The 19,579-nt window shown below is 39.0% G+C and overlaps 2 protein-coding genes across 2 annotated transcripts in view; one reads left to right on the forward strand and one right to left on the reverse strand.

The window, feature by feature from the left end:
• The window catches only part of LOC139726627 (ras-specific guanine nucleotide-releasing factor RalGPS2-like), a 101,308-nt gene extending 97,189 nt beyond the window's left edge, over window positions 1-4,119 (reverse strand). The window contains exons 1-2 of the mRNA XM_071637618.1: window positions 3,956-4,119; window positions 1,843-1,958 (exon numbers count right to left, since the gene is read on the reverse strand). The gene's annotated coding sequence lies outside the window, so the exon portion shown is untranslated. The remainder of the gene's footprint in view (window positions 1-1,842; window positions 1,959-3,955) is intronic.
• A 7,621-nt stretch (window positions 4,120-11,740) lies between these two features.
• Window positions 11,741-19,579, forward strand: part of LOC139726636 (uncharacterized) — a 39,129-nt gene continuing 31,290 nt past the window's right edge. Inside the window, exons 1-4 of the mRNA XM_071637626.1 lie at window positions 11,741-11,795; window positions 13,762-13,873; window positions 16,862-17,113; window positions 17,798-17,850. Of these exons, the coding sequence (XP_071493727.1) occupies window positions 16,873-17,113; window positions 17,798-17,850 (294 nt within the window). The 5' untranslated portion in view covers window positions 11,741-11,795; window positions 13,762-13,873; window positions 16,862-16,872. The remainder of the gene's footprint in view (window positions 11,796-13,761; window positions 13,874-16,861; window positions 17,114-17,797; window positions 17,851-19,579) is intronic.

A 19,579-nucleotide genomic window follows, 5' to 3' on the forward strand; every position in this document is an offset into this window, starting at 1 on the left:
CATGGGGGAATACCCTAAAATTTTATACCATGTACATTGTAGACAAACTAAACAGAATACATGAAGTATTTCGAGAGTAAGGTTTATTTCTTTTTAAATCTTATTATTGAACAGTTATTTTCTTGTCATTTTTGTGACTGATTCAAAATATCTTCCAGACACCAGCACCACAATTTTAGGCCATTAACTACAATTTCTAACTTTAAAATTTCTTAGTTCATTTATAATTCTAGCACAATGCCGACATGTGTGTGTATATTGGTGTGTGTGTATGTGTGTGTGTACATGTATGTGTGTTTGGTTTTTCTTTAAATGAAGATGCCAACTCACAAAATGAATAACACACACACACACACACACACACACACACACAAATTGGGCGGACACATGTGAATACTAGTAGTGAATGGAAATACTTTATAAGCTATTATACAGTTTCTACTTGTTAGAGGAAATTAGAGAAAGGAGTTACTGTAAAAGTGGAAATAATCGCAGTGTAGAAATTTTTGCGCTTTTCGCGCAACCAGAAACTGGCGCGAAAATAAAAGCACGCGAATATTTTTGCGTGCTATATGTTCCAGTAGTTGAGGTCTTGATTCCGCGTAATTAAAAACACACGAAACTCTTCTTACCCTGCTGAGCGCGAAAGATTAGTCACGCGAAAATATCCACTTTTACAGTACTGGTATTAATTTTAATGGTTTATAGTGCATACAGCACCATAGAATGTAGACACCTGATTGACATTTTTTCACTCACGATGCTACATTGTATCTGTCCCAAGCTAGCCAGTGGATCAACTTCTCTGGCAATATTTTCTCCTGGGCTCTCTACACACTACACTTTACAATAGGCAGTATGTGAGCACTATCAGAGGCCCAGTATCTCAACATACAAATGCAGGAGACAGATTACTGGATGTTGTTAAAGTGTATACAATATTGTACATGTTACTGAAGTGTGTCAGGAAGGGAATCCTACAAGTCATCGTGGGAGATTATCATGTTTGTAACAGGTACTAGTAGTCTTTTGACCTTTTCACACTGGGCATCTATAAGCTCTCACTCGGTATCTTGCAGAGAGGCCAGTAAGAGGTCATGCGTGTACAACCAACCATACAAGAAGGGTATGAAAACTGATGGTATCTAGAAAGGCAGTCATGTTGACTTAGGCCACACACAGCATTTCATGCTTAAGTGAGCTCTAGGATACCTAATGTACCAGTTGACCTGTATGCAGTTCTTCATCTCCTTATTTCTGTATAGCTACACGTTGAATGCATGTAGGTGAGTGTATATTGTTGTTAATCTCTCTGCTTCATATTTTTTTTTAAATCATTTTCTTTAAGAGGGTGTGATAAGGCCATGCCAAGTTGTGTGTTTGCTATCTTGCTACACTTAGGGAGACTTGCACTGGTCATACACTTGTACCAGGGGCGGATCCAGGAATTCCGTAAAGGGGGTGGCTTTACAAAATTAAAGGTGGTGCATGTGCCCACCCACCTTTTTTTTTCTTTTGTTTGAAAACAAAATAATGGGGGGCGCGCCTGGTGCACCCCCGCCTGGATCAGCCACCACTTCATACAAAATAAGTCAGGATATGTGTAATACAGAGGCCTAGATTCTTGAATAGTTAACGTTTACTCTCTCTATCAAGGAGAGTTTGTATCTATCTACATTTGTACTCCATATAATTTGATGACAACCAGACTTACGTTACCAGATCTAAACTAACAAACAAAAATGAGATTGATACCAAACTGTTATCAAACTGTACAGGCATAAAACCCACTTTGTTTACTGATGCATATTGCATCTGTGTCATCTGACAATCATGTTTTACCTGACTCCACTTGTGCTCACATCCCAACAGCGACAACAATCCCGCAGAGTGTGTGATGACCGAATTATGACAAGTTCAAAGGTGACTGGACTGGCAGTAATACACAATTAGGTGGCCTGTGAATCCACAAACAAACAAAAAATATGACACAACACTCTTAACTATCTAAGTGTATAACTATGAACATTTCACACCAAATAGAAACAATAGGGTAAAACCCACAGTATTCGGTCATTTAAGCTTTTCTGCAATATTTTTTAAACTAAAATAATACATATCAAAATCATATCCACAACAATGTATATCAAATAGTAAATAATATATCAAATTTTCTTCATCTCAAATCTTAATTTGTTAAATACATCATGGACTTTCACAAAATCCCAAAATTATCACCTAGATAATCCCCCAGAATACGGTTAACGCGATCAAAATTCAGTCAGGCGATATGCGCGTTCAATGTCAATGCCCATTCAAGGCCGCTGAAAAATGTGCAGCACCATATCTTGTTGGTGCAAAATTGCATTGGGGACGTTGAGGCACCCGTTGGTGACTGAATTCTTTCAAGCCGGCACAATTTTGCCTTCAACCCCTGTACATAGGTAGACCCTATAAATAGTCACGGCATCGGAAAGTAGAGATTTTGTTTTTCTTTTGCAATTTTGCGGATACCATCTCAGTCTGAGCTTGCAAAAAGCAAGAAATCGCACTTGTGTGATTTTCTCTTGTGAGAATGGCGTATTTCTCAATTCTTAGCACATTTACGGCGACCCTGACTCTTAAAAGTCAACACGCCAATTCTGTTTTTTGATGGCGAAATTTGGGATCTTGGATGGATTTTTGGAGGGGACGAAAAGCTATCCTGTTGTGAACGACAGTGCCAGTAATGTATGTGGAATGATGTGATTTGCGCTGCATGTATTGTGACAATAGAACTTGCTGGTTTTTGATTAGTGATAAGTGACCGAATTCTGGTAGGTGACCAAATGCTGGTGGGCTTTCCCAACTGACTCCTGTCTTTGTTGTTTAGAAGTTAAGTTATGATACCCAATAATACACTGTACATGAGTGATCACAAAGCAAGAAATATCTTAAATACTGATACTCAACAATTGGGTTTAATAATTTACATTCATATGCTGTGAAATATGTTAGATTCTAAAATAAAACAAGTTATTTAATCAAAGTTGATAAATGAATATCTAGATTTATCTACAGCATGCACAAGAGAACTCCACAGGGTTTCTGGGTTACCTTTCACTTGGCCAAATGCTCCTCTACTACATTGTACTAGATTTCTAGTTGAGGTTCTTGTATAATAATATTATCATCATTAGACCTATAAAATCCATTGACAATCTAACGACAGAACGTTTAGATAGTCCTAATCCTACTCTAATACATGAAACAGATGTTATAGATCTAGACCCTAATCATGGACTTTTTGAAACAAAGCCATTAACGTGAATTACAGCAGGTGAACATACACAGTGACACAAGTGCACAATCCCGACCAGACGCTGTTAGTACGCTGTGTCGCTACCTACAGCGACTGGGCTGTGTATAGTTAATCTGCTATGTGCTAGAATCAGCCAGACCATTAACTTTAACGTTAGGCCTAGATTCTAAACCTAATCTAAATTAATTGTTTTGAAGGAGGCAAATTGCCAAACATACACAGACGTGACTTAACCTAGTATTCAGTACTCAGACAGTAGACTAGTAACTTAGTAGTTCTAGTACAATCGTAGTAAATTTAGAAGGAGAAGAAGAACTGCAGCTAAGTTTTTAGCAACACTTTACAGCAGGACTTCCAGTTTGGACTTTGGTATTACTACTACAGTACAGGTGCATTACAGAATGGCCAAACTTTCCTGGCCAGCTGAAGTATACAGTGCATACAGAGCCTCCAGAGGTCTTCAAAAATGAACCATATTGGCTCACACTAAAAAGTGTGTACATTTGACTGCACGAGTGCACACATACTGCACTGGTAAACATCCCCGTCGAGCTTCGCAAGGCGGCCACTGCTTTTCGGTCGACGCACGTCGGGTTTAGCTAGCAGTAGCACTGTTCTACACAGTGTAACACACCTAGTCAAGAGATCACTCACCGTGGCACTAAATTTCACGTAGCAGATGGATAGATCATAATTTGACATCGGAATTCAGACTCTGATAATATCCAGAAGGAGCTTACGAAGCAAAATACCAAAAGGTATTCTGTTTAGCAGGAGAAAAATCGAGTAATTCTCACCGGGTGGTTCTGGTTGTGGCTGTCCATACGCACGTACGTACACAAATTCTGTGAAATGAGCTCCGATCCGATATGTTTGCTCGATCGATCACGATATAAGAACAAGGCTATCGATATGCTATCGATATTTCAGATACCAAAAATAGAAAGTAGGCATAAGCTGTAACTACAGATTATTGAAGGAGGCATATATAATGCAGAAGAAGAAGAAGAAGAAAAAAAAAAAGAAGAATCTAAACTCAACGTTACAACGTAATGGCCGTCATCAACAACTGAAGAGTGACTTTTTCTCCTCTCAATACCATCTGTTTCCGTAAAGTAAACGAAGAAGAAGGAGATGAAGAATAACAACAAGAAGGAGAAGAAGAAGAAGAAGAAGAAAACTGAAAAGAATTATTGATCATTCACATGCAGCTGCCACTAATCACATCTTTTGAGTCAGATTCTATTTAAAAAAAAAACTCTGAAAATAATGTTTGTCATTGCAGAATAATGTACAGTGCAAACATAATACGCACGCAGTCTCTTTAAAACGAAAGAAAGAAATAGAGCTATCGAATGAAGAGCCTTGCCGCTTTCTCACGTAGGCCTAATCTGAATCACTGTATATCTACACGACCTTTCACCTATCATTAATGTATTAATGCAAATAATATAACGTAAGTTATTTATTCATATCTTTTCCACAATATTACAATATCGCTAGACCTTTGTTCACTAAACGCGCGTGATTCAACAGGCTCTTTTTGTGGTGGTGCTATAATATTCCTCCTGTTTCGATATTATAGTGTGACATTTTTTCATCTTAATCACTTTCTGGCCATTCCGCGATAAACATAAAAATTGTTACGATGCGCGTGCAAGCTGTAGGTGCACTGACGTAGCCAAGGGGGGCGGTCGCACCCCCCCCCCCCCCCCCAAGATTTGGACCGGGGATTTGGGAGGCGGAAAAAAAAATGCATGTATGCATGTACATGAAACGGGTCTCCCTTTCAACGTTTCATCATGTAACATCATAATTTTTTTTCAATATTTCTCTTTAAGACAAGTAGTGTGCACCAGATTGTTGAATTACAATTCAAAAAATGCAAAATCTCTCGTGCTTGGGAGGGGGTATCCCCCTCCAAAACCCTCCCCCTCTGTGCCTCTTTCCCTAGCATTAGTACACTTTTTTGATTTTAAAAAAAAAAAATTCTAAATAATTCTCAGTGCACAAGACTTATCAATTATATTCCGAAAACTCAAAGTTCCCTCATATACGAGGGGAATACCCCCTTTCAATCGACCCTTTCCTCCCTCAGTTCCCCCAGATCAATTTTTTTTAAATAATTTCACAAATATTCAATCAAATTTGCGTATACGAGATATCTCAAAAAAAGCTCAATCGCACGGGAAGGGTGGTGACAACACTCGCCCACGCCTTCTCCCCGCCCCTCATGCATACAAGTAGACTGTGGCTATCACTTTGAGCATAAACATTTTTCCAAATATGCCACAAAATGTGTGCACCAAAACGTTTAACTGCAATCAGAGAATTTATTATACAGAATCTCCTTCCACAGACTTGCTATACATATCTCTTCTGATTGACAAATTTCCAGATATTCCAACAAAAGTGTGCGCCAGATTGTTCAATATGGGAGAGCTATCTTTAGATCTTGCCACCCTTCCATTGCTTGGTAACCCACTATAGACTTAGTATACTTTGGGGAATGACAATTTCCGAATTTTCCACAAAAAGTGTGCTCCAGATCGCTTTATTAAATTCTAAAAACGCAAAAGCTCCGTCGAGCGGGAGGGGTTACAAAACCCCCTCCCCTATACCTCATTGAACTTTGTACATTTACGCAGAGATGATGCACATTGGGAATAAGAGCTAAATACCGTGATTTTACCACTTCCCTGAAAAGCCCTATATTTCCATTATTATTTGGCACTGGAAAAATTCTAAGTATTGCACCAAATGTTTACACCAAATCGCTGAATTTCAGGTCTGAAATGCAAAATCACCTTCGTGTGGGAAGGGAAATGCTCCTTATCTATACACCCTCGTGTGTATGCTTTTTCTGTTTGATTGCTGAACAGACAGCGTTCATGATATTCATTGTAAGAATAGAAGTTTGTCTAAATGATACCATTTTATATAGGCAAATTGTTCAATGATGATCTATATCAAAATATATTGTTATACCTCATCTTAAGTGGGACTGCTTCAAGTCGATAAAACAACCAAAAACAGGCATCAAATTGCACCATTTGCAACATCAAAATGCAAAAAGTTCTCACCGTGGGAGGGGGACACCCCCTCCCGCACCCTCCCCCCCCCCCCTCACTCACTTTCATGATATTCAGTGTAAGAATTAATACAAGAAGTTTATTAAAATGATACCATTTTATAGCCAAATTGTTCATTAATAATCGACGTGAAAATATATTGCTACCTTAAACAAGTAGGACTGTTTCAAAGCGATAAAACGCGCAAAAACATGCATCAAATTGCACCATTTACAACATCAAAATGCAAAAAGGTCTCACCGTTGGAGCCCCCCCCCCCCCCCCCCTTGCTCCTCTCGCTCGGGCTCGGTCGCTTCGCTCCCTCTCAGACTTACCGCACCCACCCCCCCCCCCCCCACCCCAAGATCAAATCCTGGCTTCGCCGTTGTGCATAATATAGGTGGGGGCCAATCAAGTAATGATCGTATACGAACTTTCTGCAGAGTTGTTAATTGCACCCTTTATTGGCCTATACGGATGTGTCAAGAATTGAACTCGCACGTATTTTTTGTATAAGTTTATGTGACTTTCATACATGATATTGTTTAATTTTTGTGGGCTTTCTATATATTGTTGCAACTTAATTACGACGGCGGCCAATAGCAGCAGCACTATACTTTGACACATGGTCTTGCGCAGTCATCATTGCTTCCGGGAACGTATACGTGGTATATTGCACGATCTACAACTATATTATGTTTATGATGTATATAATAATGATTTTGTTTATACTTGAAACAAGTAGGACCTATAAAAACTGTCAACGATTTGTTTTTATATTATCAAAAGCATCATATAAATCAATATCATGAAATGCTCACGCAGCGGCACATTGATTAATTTTGCATATAGGCCCTACTGGTAAATTAATGTTCTTGTTTGTTTTTGTGGTGTGTTTTTTTTTTTTCGAGTGATCCGATCCACGTCTTGTCCCCACAACATAGATGCTTCAATTGCAACATTGTTCAACCAAATCAAATTTAAATACACTGTAAATATATAGTTTTAGTGCAATATATTCGTTAGACCCATCCCATGATGGTCATCACAGCCTTTGGCTTGTGGGCATTTTTGATTGAATGAATGAAATTCAGAATGTTTAACTATAATACGTAGCTCCGGTTTCCAAATTTTATGGAGTCAGTTCATTTTCCACTGCCTAACATAATCCATCTATAAGAGTCTACATGCAAAATGCGTCGGGAGTTTTGTGGAATGATCAGTATTATAGAACGATCGGAAGTTGTTGGGGTGTTTTTTTTTTTCAATGATGATGGTGATTCTTTATGAATTGGGACAATATTTTTTTCCCCAGCATCTGACTGGCACTTGTTGAAGAGGTGAGACATTTATGATGACATCTTTTAAAGGGGAGAGTTATGAGTTCTAGAGCGAAAAATCTGTTCAAGGACCGTTCATTTGCATGCTGAGTGAACATTGTTTCAATGTCACAAGGACGAACAGACATGAAGGAACCTGGGTGTATTGTGGATGATGAGTTTAATGCAAGTGAAGAGTGGCCCAAAAGTGGCTATACACTGCGGCACTCTTTGGGGTGAAAAACAACAGAGGGAGTCTGTCCATACCGCAGAGATGTTATTACCAAGTACTCAGAAAACTAGCTTTTACTTGTGGATGACTGCTTGACAACTGGACATTATTAGTTGATCTCTTAGTCTCTTTACAGAAATCTACACACATCGTGAGGATCCCAAATCATTTAGGAATTCCAATAAAACGTGCATGATGTCACTTATTTATACAATATGATGATGCAGGAGACGATATTAATGATTATAAGAATTATGTATATGAGTTGAATAAATTGTATAAAAGTGACATAGTTTTTGTATTATGCTGCTATGGTGCATATGTTATTGCATTTTAATATAAGTTAGTTTCATTCGTATTTTGTGATAATGTCTGTGGTGTATACCTGTGATGTATTTGATGTTTATTTTGTTGTGATATCCAATGTATACAGAGAATTTCCAGAGTGGACAATAAAGTAACAAATCAATCAACAATAAAAACAAAGTGGACATAACCACAATGTTAACTGTTTTACTTTTGTTTTGTTTTGTTTAATAATGTCAAAGCTGCAGTCCCCTCGACTAAATAATGACAGATGAATTTGTTTGATTGTCGTCAGCATTAGCGAAGTGGTTACCATTGACAAAGCTTCTTATGACACCAGATATTATCAGAGGTATATAGATTCTATGATTCACTTATATCATTTCAAGAATAATAGCACACATTTCAGGCGACAATAGCAATCAAGGAAAGAATCGTGGAGAACTTTCTGCCACCTCTCATCTACCTATCAAAAATCAATAATCATACTGAAGTATACGCTTTAATTTTGTTTGTGTTTGTGTGTGTCAATGACTTGTTGTCATTACATTTTTTTTTAAATCTATAAAATTGTCAATTTTTAACAATATGGACCCTCAATTTCAGACTCACCCAATAGGAACTATCACTGTATAGAAATAAGTATAGGTCCTATAACATTTTTTTGCGACGTTGTATGCCGATGAACTTGTGTATGCATGTGTGTGGGTGTGTGTAATGTGGGTGTGTGTTTGTGTGGTGTTTGTGCGGATATGACGATTATAGTTGTGTTTTGATCCGTCTTTTGCTGACAAATCACGTATATCTTCATGGATCGATACACTTGGTGCGTTTCGAGAGAAATACTTCAGATTTCCGTTTGATCGCTGGATAACCATAATAGGCTTAGCATGAGAATATTGAAGTGTCATAAAGCAGAGGCGGATCCAGAGGGCGCACCGGGCGCGCGCCCTTCTTTATTTTATTTATTTTTTTTTCAAAACAAAAGAAACAAAAAGAAAAAATGGGGGCGCGTGCGACCCCTTTAATTCAGTGCCGTATATTCCTGGATCCGCCCCTGTAAATGGATGAGAAGATTATTATGAAACTATAATGTTCTTATTTCATTAAAGGAGGCAATAAACCTTATAACGATAATGGGACCTGTGTGAATATAACGAGGCTGGGGAAGCAACATAAATGTTTGCTCCATGACAGGTCATATAATGTTGCAAAGATAGTTACCTATAATCAAATTGGATTTTTTGAATTATTCTAATGCCTCGCAGCATTTTGAATACACTTTTGTTCTTGTTTCATTGTTTCTTTCTACAATCATATCGCCAAAAAAATGGTCTTTCATGAAGCAATCAGATGCAATTGTACCATGCACATTAGTGAGGAAAGCGTATACATATGCTCTATAATTATGAGACTGTAATTGGTGCACGATTGATGCAATATTGGTGAGTGTGCTGCACACAATTATATAATATGGAATTTTTGACATGATTATTCTATGTTATGTTGGTTTTCCGCATAACTGTCTTGACTTATAATCGCACATTTCTTGCACGCAATGTCGACGTTCTTGAAAACACCAAATATAAGCGCAACTCACTCGGCGATCGTGTAATATAACGCGATTTTTTTTCAAGGACTCTATGCATTTCACCTCATACTCGTAGTATAAGCCTAGCGGTTAAAGGGATCGTTGGTTCTGGTTGCGACCTATCTTCAGGTTTCTAACATTTTTGGGTAAGATAATGTGAAACCTCTGAAGAAATATGAAAGAGCATGTATAATTTCAAGAGGAATCCAACATTTTATTTGATGAAAATTGGTTTTGAAATGGCTGACATATATATATCCAAAATAGAGTGATCTGAATAAAAGATGGGCCCCACCTGTTATCATGATCGCTTTGTTTTACTTTGTTTTTGGAAGTTTCAGCAATCCCAAAACCGATTTTCATCAAATAAACTTTGATTTCCTCTTGAAATGGTAGGCCTATAATAGGCCTACTGACCTGAGTGGTTTCTTGGTATCTAGCAAAAAGTTAAAAGCCCAATTCTCATCTCCACCAATACTGTACTACCCCTTTAAGCTATCATACTTGTTTTTTCTTTTTTTTATATTAATGGGTCATTAGGTCTATCAGACGCGAATTTAATTTACAATCAAAGTACCTATGCGGGCTTTCGCCTGCTTTTTTGTTGCACTGAGGCTTCATCGGACGTTGATTCGCATTGACTCGCCGTAGATCTTTCACGTACATTCCTATTCTTTTCTTTTTGATGAAAAATTCAATATCATTGTATTTACTTCCTCATATACGTTGGGCTACACAATACATGAACTAAAAAGTATCAGTACTTTACAATTATACATCATTATAGAACGAAATCAGCGCTACACTATTGCGATACAAAATACATTCAAGAACATTTTCATTGAGTATTTCACACGGTTAAAGGGATGGTGGAGATGAGATTTGGGCTTTTAACTTTTTGCTAGATACCAAGAATGAAATAGTATACAGACCAGTATTATAGGCCTACTATTTCAAGAGGAATTCAAATTTTATTTTATGAAATTCGGTTTAGGAATTGCTGAAATATCAACAAAAAAAAACCAAACAAAACCCCAAAGTAAAACAAAGCGATCATAATAAAAGGTGGGTCCCATCTTTTATTCAGATCGCTCTATTTTGGATGTTATGTCAGCCATTTCAAAACCAATTTTCGTCAAATAAATGTCGGATTCCTCTTGGAATTACATGCTCTTTCATATTCTTTAAGAGGTTTCTCATTATCTTACCAAAAAATGTTAGAAACCTGAAGTTAGGTCTCAACAACTATACGATCCCTTTAAAAATCTAAGAAAAGTTATTATACTCTAAACATTATTTTTAGGATTTGTGTGTGTGCAATGTGTACGTGCATTCACCTGCAAAGATTTGTAAGCAATTATGATTACAATCAAACGTAAACAGAAAACCGACCAGAAATGAATATTATTTATTAGTGGCAAAGTTGAGCAAAGAATACAATTGCTCAACTTTTCCATTAATAAATGATTGTAATCTGTTAAATTTTCCCCTTTCTATCCTCCTCTCCCCCTTATTAGGTGATCCGAGTATCCTTCGGATCACCTTCTGTATCTGTACTGATTCTTTCTTTATTTCTCCTCAAAAGTTGTGCAGAGGTTAGCTCAGGAAGTGCATTGCCTATCAATGTCAAACTTATACCATATATGTATCGTGTCGCAAAGACGGCAATCGAACTAAAATCATGGTGATCAGTCGACCGTGACGTCACTATGACGTCATTATATGAAAACACATTCTCAATCATATTTCATTAATGGAATGGAGTTTTTCAATGAAATTTACGTCACGTAATATATTTCATTCTCTTTTTGAACCCTTGACCGAGTCGAGCGATGCAGATGAATGCATGTACGCGGCGTGCGTGCATCCAGAATCTGTTGCGTGCATCCGTACGTGCGTGCGCACAGCGTGCGATGTGCAATGAAATCCGCGTGCAGGACCGATCGAGATGTCAAGCAGAAACGAAAAATAGAAGGTAAAATCAAACTTATCGTATCTTCAGATACTAGTAGCCGATTTGCGGCAGTAATTGTAGATGAACTCGGCATAATATCGTGATATGAACTCTTAAAAGATATGCTTGATCGGTTGTTTCAGGTGAGAAAAGAGCTAGCGTAGCGAGCAGGCGTGGGTAGCTAGCTAGCAGGAGACTGTGCACCTGTGGATGGGGATGCTGCCGAAAGTCTGCTGAGCACAATGTGCATCACAGATCGCTGCGTGCAGCAGCTGTGGATGGGGTTTAATATCCCCATACCCGTGGTAGGCCTACCAGAAAATTACTTACACCAAACAGAGGCACTAACGCTAACTGTTAGGCCTACTAACTGTAACAAGTTAGGCATGTCACTAACGACGTTACTACCGATTTCTGGAGATCTGTAAGAAACTGTGTAGTGTTAAATTTTATTTGTGTTGCATGTAATGTAAAGTTTATGATTGTGTCGGAGACGAGTGTGGGGTTAAATTCTTACAGCAACCCAGAAAAATATTGCACAAACCTTGTTCTTTGGCTTTGACTGGTGAAGTCGGTAGATGTGTGGTACGGCAGTGGTAGGCCTTCTCGTTTAATAAATTTCCATCTATCGCATGAAAATGTGCAGTTATGTGTGTAATAATAGTAATGAGTGATAATGTCTTAATGACTGATGACAATCAATCTTCATGACAACATTGATTGACGACATGTTTTTGTCAAGTCCTTGACCTTGCTTTGTAAAATTGTGGTACACAAGCGATGGTAGGACCCACCCTTTTTCATAATCACATAGTACCAGAGACTCCAACTCTCCCGTTTTCGACGGGAGATCTCCCGCCGAAAACCCATTTTTGCAATATCTCCCGTTCTCCCGTTTGAGATTTAATTTCTCCCGCCCTGGCTCTGTGTCTCCCGTTTTAAAGGATTTCTTACTTATTGCTATTGTATTTGAAAAAAATAAGCCGTAGATAGCACCAGAGAGCATCTAGAACCCTAGGAACTTCGCGCTTCGCACACATCAACTTGGAGTCTCCCGTTTGCTCTGGGTTTCAGGCGGGAGAATCTCCAGATCAGAAGGTGCTTTGGGTTGGAGTCTCTGTAGTACCAGGTAACATCTTAGGCCTAATGTGTTAGTGTTAGGCCTAATAATAAATGGTACTGTAAGTTACATCCGTATTAACCCCGTCGCGGGGCGCTGTAACGCCAACACGGTACGTATAATATGTCCGTATGGGGTGGCTGCTGCGGTTACATCCGAATCAGATTTCTCACTACCTGCCATGCCTATCCTAGTTAAATAAGTTGGTACAATTGTAGGCCTATCTATGGAGTACCTTACCAATTGCACCATATCATGCAATGATGCATATATACATTGTAGACGGAGACTCTTCAGCAGAGACAACAGATTCAAGCTTAGCTTGCTTGAACCTTGCTTGAATCTTGCTTGAAATGAGAACTCTCCCAAAAGCGAAGACGCTGTCCTTGAGAGAGGGCTGTGCTGTGCAGAGTGTTGTAGCATGTGCGGGCCAGCGACATGAATGTGTTGGGGTCGCCGGTGCTGTTAGGTACTGTCTGTGTGATGATGTGAGCTCCAGTGCAGTGCATCTACGAGGGATGCACGTGCTTGGTGCACTTGTGCCTCTCGGATAATTAAAGCATTACTGCAAGATGAATTGGCGCTAATGTAGGCCTACTTTAAACGTAAGTCAACAAAGAAAAGTTGACGTCATATCAACATTTCCAGACTACAGATTTTGGTTCAGATTTACATGAGTAATTGGAAGTACAGTACGCTATATTTCCTACAATTGGTATGATTTCTGTTTTCCGGAGTTCGAGACATATTTGTGTGGATACTAAAGTATATAAACACTAATGAATTTTTTTAATGAAGTTTGCATCAATTGACATGAAAGTCTAATCTACCTGTGATGTTTCCTTCTCTCTTCTCTCCTCCCTGCAGATATGTGACTGAAGGATTCTTCTTTCATGACATACTGCAGAATATCTGTGCTGAGTGGCGATACAGGCGTACCGGTAGCTTGACCCATCTCAATCTGGATTGCAGAATTGCTGTAAGTACATGCATCATGGCATGGATAGATGCAGAGATAATGCCCCATATTATGACAAATCTCCACAGTGTCCAGTCCAGAACAAACCATTCAAAGCAGTGATGTCAGAAGAATTCGGAAAAAAAAAAACATTTGTGTGTTTTTCACAAAAGATACAATCTACTGTTCATGTATTGTACCTTTTGTCTCCCCCCCCCCATACATTGGCATTGGTATGATTTTCCCAATACCCCTGATCCCCCACAACAACAACAAAATAGAAGTAGAATGTAACTTGTTTGTCGTAGAAGCTGATAAAACATAATTGCTGCTTTACATGTACTTTGAGGTCTAGAGACAGTCACTGTAGCTGCCTGCATTTCGAGTCAGTCGTGTGTTATGATATCCTTATTCAATATACATGTACACTTCAGTTGCAATTAACTAATTACATCATAAGGTTTGTGATATTAATTTATCATGTTGTATTGGATAACATTAGGGTGTCTGATCGTGCGCTACCTACCATAGAACACCGTGCAAATGTGCGGTGCGCTGATTTTGGCATATTTTGAGCCGGGTTTTGCCTTTATTGCATTTTCCACAGTCCATGCTGACATCAAATCCTAACAAATTTGGTATCATATGAGAGAGGAAGATTTCCTCTATATTGTATTACAGCGCTGGTACATGAATCCAACAATAAATTGGTGAAAATGTCATTAGAAACACATTAACCCTCATATCTCAGCGTCTGCTTCGATACTTGCACCAGCGTGTAGCATGTGAGTAGTTTTGGATATGCTGAATCCGATGGTGCGGTTAGTTTTTCGCTAGCTCCACGTCTTGGGCTGTGGATTTTGCCTTGAAAAACACCCCTTGCAATGATTTTTCGGCTGCAGCGAACGCTTTAGGCGTGGCTTCGTATGCAAGAATCCATGGTAACTTCTGCGTGTTGGGGCTCATGCATATTCAAATTCAACACGCAACACGGCCACATTGCGTTCGCTGCACGAAGCTGGATTGCGTGTGCATGCTGTGTGTGTACTGTGTGTGATACATACGGCCGCGCCTATTGCCGTGCTACTCGCTGCGAATATACTGTACACTGTAGTACACAGCGCTAGCGCTGTCAACCGCTTGCGACTGTCGACTGCGATGCAAAATGTGCTACCCTCGGTCGACTGCAGTGCTGCATGCATGCATACAACGCACAATATTTCTTGTTATATACCCACTGATTCAACGATTTACAAAAATGATAATGCTCAAAGTCCATCAAAATGCCTTTGTATAGAATACAACCACACTCACAAACAAAACACAAACATTGACTCTGGCTTTTATTGTACAGCTGAAACAGTATGTGGATTTGGAATGATCACGAGTTAACCACGCAAACAAACAAGTTGAGCCTCAGCTCGTATTAATGATCAGTCAATTCCTTCTGCAGGCTTACGCATGGAAGGCACAATTGAGCAGGATACTGTGAGTACGATCAAGTAGGCTAATACAAATACCGATATTTGTTACTGAACTTCAAATCGAGATTATTTTCAAAAGACTGAGAGAGGCTCTTTTGTATAATAAATGGTCGTATGAATGGTGGTTAAATTTAGCATCATTTTCACGCAAGTGGCTGCTGCATGCTGGATGACACGCTTCCTGTGCTGTCAAGGTACAGCAGAGACTGCATGCAGCTGATGCATGTACTGCTGGTGCTGATGGCGAGGCTGCACTTTGCTGGTTTATGCCATTGCATGGTTATTGGTAAAGGCATCATGGGCGCATTAGGCATCATCGTTTGCATGCTGGCAGAGCTAGCTGACAAGTTTCAGCATGCATCCGCATGCTTTTGCGCTAGCGAGCTCACGATGATGGGGCTGCGTGGGTCTGCAATGTAAACAACTGCGCTGTGTGTGAAGGGTAGCGAGCACGGCACACACACATCCCTGCACACACACACACACACAGCACATATGGTGTGACAACATTGTGGGGGAGTGGCTTCTGCACTTACGCATATTTTCTAACCGCTGTTCGCTCATTGTCCGATCGCTGGAAATCCACCCGCGAATGCAACTTTTTGGCGTAATGATTTGGACACATTTTCATGCCTGCTCGTAGAAAAAAGGGGGTAATATTGCTATGATTTTAAAGGGGATGGCTAGTAACTGATCAGTGGGAATCAGTGGGAATGTTGAGGGATGATTGTTCCAATCCTTGTGGGGTTCATTTAAGAGTACATTATATATCTACTGTTGTGTGAAAATTACTTGCTTCAGAACGGTCTCATATTCAAGTAATGTGCAGATTAATGCCCCGTCACTGACCAGGCACTCTAACCTGGAAACATTAAACTGCACATTACTTGAATATGAGACCGTTCTGAAGCAAATAATTTTCACATAACAGTAGATATATAATGTACTCTTAAATGAATCCCACAAGGATTGGAACAATCATCCCTCAGTATTCCCGCTGATTCCCACTGATCGGTTACTAGCCATCCCCTTTAAAGTTAATTTTCTCGAGACTGAAACATCATTTCGACATGAAATTTGAAATATATGTTTTAATGATGTAATTCTCTTTCATATATAATGGTTCACAATTCATTTTTCAGAGAAATTAAAAAGTTACAAAAATGCTCCAGACACCGTAATAACATATAGATATGCAAATTTCAAACATAAATTAGTGACAATTGATACAAAATAGCAAAATTTGAACTTAGGTTGAGTTCACAAGTTCTATTAAAAGCATTTTTGTGTAGGAGTTGTTACACCATTGATAGCAGTAGGACTCTTTACTATTGTAAAACAGCCTAACTTTTGACATCAATGTTCAGGTTTATTCTGCGTAAGTATGGACATAGAGTATTTTAATGTTCAAAGTGAACTCTTTCAAAGTGTAGTACTTAGCGTTATGTATCGCTCCTGTTTCAACCTTCTGTCATTTTGTTGTCCACCTCCCACCCCTCCCCCCCCCCCACAACCCACCTTTTAGAATGTGCAGTCATGGACGACCCCCATATGGATCCCTTGGAGAGCCAGTTGTACGCCATGCAGGTGATGAGCATGAGCAACACTATGCCTGCAGGCATGGGTGCGTCCTCTTTCTCCTCCTGGCATCCACCTGACAGGGATGGTGACCGCGCTTTGGGCATTGAACGCTTCCCGGGAAACCAGCCGCCACCACCGGGCCATGAGCTCTTCCCTTCCGCTGAGGCAACCCGTCGGTTACCCAACCGACAAGAAGGTAAATAACCGTGCAGAAAAATATCATTTTGGTTTTGGCACATTGGTATATATTTAGATGCACTGAGATGCTGTATGAGCTGAAATTTTTCGCGGTGGTTTTATTTTTTGCGAATTTTGCGAATCGCCTTTGGACCGCGAGAATAACAAGGCACGAATAAATAAATTCAGTTAGACCCTCGCAACCGCGAAATTAACAACCTGCGAAAATGTCCTCCAAGTAGCAATTCGCGAAAATATCTGTACGTGAAAATTTCGGCTCATACAGTAAGCATCTGTGATGTAATGATTATTCATTGCTTGCTACCACAAGCACATCCACCTGACAGCAACGAAGATTTTATTAAAACTTTGTATAGAGAAAAACAAAGTCCTTTAATGCATTATGCATGCAATGCAAACAACAAATTTGATGCTTCCACCTCTCTGATTATAACAGAATTTTGATATTATAGAAGAAAACTGCTGGTCCTGAGGACTTTTTTTAAACAGGAGTCACCTGTACATGGGGAGACAGTAGAAAACAGCAAAAATAAAATCCCAACAGTTTTCTTTGTTTTGTTTTGTTTTGTTTTGTTTTTGTTTTTGTGCATCCTTTTTTTTCTTTTCCTTTTTATTGGGGGGGGGGGGGGATGCTTGTTCCAGTTTTAAGTTTATTTTGTTTCTTTCACTTTGTCACCAACAGTGAATACGACACCAGGATGGAAGATTGGCCTTTATTCCAAAGAAGATGACAAGGTAGGATTTCCCCTTCATTTCACACATTCTGCATTGGAATTGTTCTGTTCTTAATGTGTTTAGTTTGTTGTGTTGTTGGTTTTTTTTTTGCTCTTGTGATAACCGTCTCATGTTCCTGATCTGGCACACCATTTTAAAATGGTGGTCTGTAGGCCGTTGACAGCAGAGAAGAACCTGTTGTTTGTAAATGTACTTGTGTGTGTGTTTGTTCTCGTCCTGGTCCTGTCCATGATACGTGGGTCTTCTTCGTCATGAAATATTTCATTCTGTGGTTTGTACTAACCTTTTCTTGGTGCTTCATCCCTTTTTGTGATTAGCTTTTAGGTTGTAATTGGCTTTTGCATGATGCTCTCATTGCACACAATGAAGATATCAATATTGAATGGAAACATTTGTCACATGAATTTACCATCCCATTCTTAGCCACAGATTTTTTTTTTCTTTTTTTTTTCCCTCTATGGCCTTTTTTCTTTTCTTTTTTTTTCCATGGAACAGATTTTCTAGCCAACAGCTGTAAGGGAGAGCCAGTACCATGAATGCAGGGAAACCTGTTTGAAATTTACAGTGGGTCTTCCCACTTACCTACCTACAGTGTACCTTCCTACCTTATAATTCTGTTTTTAATAACGCTTTAAGCTCCAACCCTTCCTCTCCACATCAGATATAGGTGCATGTATGCTCACAGTCAAGATTAACTCAGTGGAGCCTTTCTGTGTGTTTTCGTACTGGTATATGAAGCTGCTGGCTAAGAGGGATTCGAGAATGCAGTTCCTCTTTTTTTTCCTTTTTTTTTCTTTTTTCTTTCTTCTTTTTTTTTTTTTTACTGTAGGATTTGAAGTACATTGTGTTCCAGGAGGGAAGATAATAAATGAGACGCAGCCGAAGAATTGCACACATTTTTTTTTTTTTTTTTTTTTAAGAAATTATGTTTTGTTATGGAAAGACATGATATCATATAATATTTCTGACATCCATGTTTGTATATATGCTGTATGAACCCATAACATGCAGGATTCCAAAGTCCCAGCTAACCGGGTTCCCATCGGCAGTAGGTTAACTAGGTTATTCTGGATCTAATGTCAAAAACACTCTGCTGAAATCATTATCAGATGTTTGAGACTATCTTGCCTTGCATATTTGGAGGGCAGTGCCCCTGGTCCCAGTAATAGTACAAAGTTTGGCTCACCCAAGGAAGTTCATTGACCACGGCGGCATGTGTCGGCATGGCGCTGGATCATTATCCAATCATAAAACATTTAAAGGGGGTAAAGGGGTTTTAAACTGTCATGCATTCCCTCAACTCTTTGTAGAGATGTGTTGATGCAAATATTTTCTTTCATGTCTTCCAGTAGAGTTTGATCAAGTGATGTCCCTTTCCAAGAAAAATGAATTTGTGACATATGAAATTCTGTCTGTATGAAATTCTGTCTGTATGTTACTGTATACTGTAAAAGCAGAGGACATTATTTTTGTGTGCAGATATTTTTGTGAATGAGGAGGTCATAGACATTTTTTTGAGATGTCCTTTCACGATTTGACACCAAGACAATCATAAGTGCACAAGATACTCATACATACCCTAGCATGCATGTGGCAATATTTTTGTGTGTTGTTAAATTCGTGGCCCAACATTGATTCAAATTATTCACAAAAATCACACCCTTGTAAAATTTACAGGTTTTACAGTATCTTTGATAATTTCTTTTCCTAACCTTAGATGCAGTGGTAG

Source organism: Diadema antillarum, unplaced genomic scaffold, assembly GCF_040938485.1.
Source record: "Diadema antillarum isolate AM-2024a unplaced genomic scaffold, OU_Dant_1.0 seq00000094_RagTag, whole genome shotgun sequence".
Lineage (NCBI taxonomy): Eukaryota > Metazoa > Echinodermata > Echinoidea > Diadematoida > Diadematidae > Diadema > Diadema antillarum.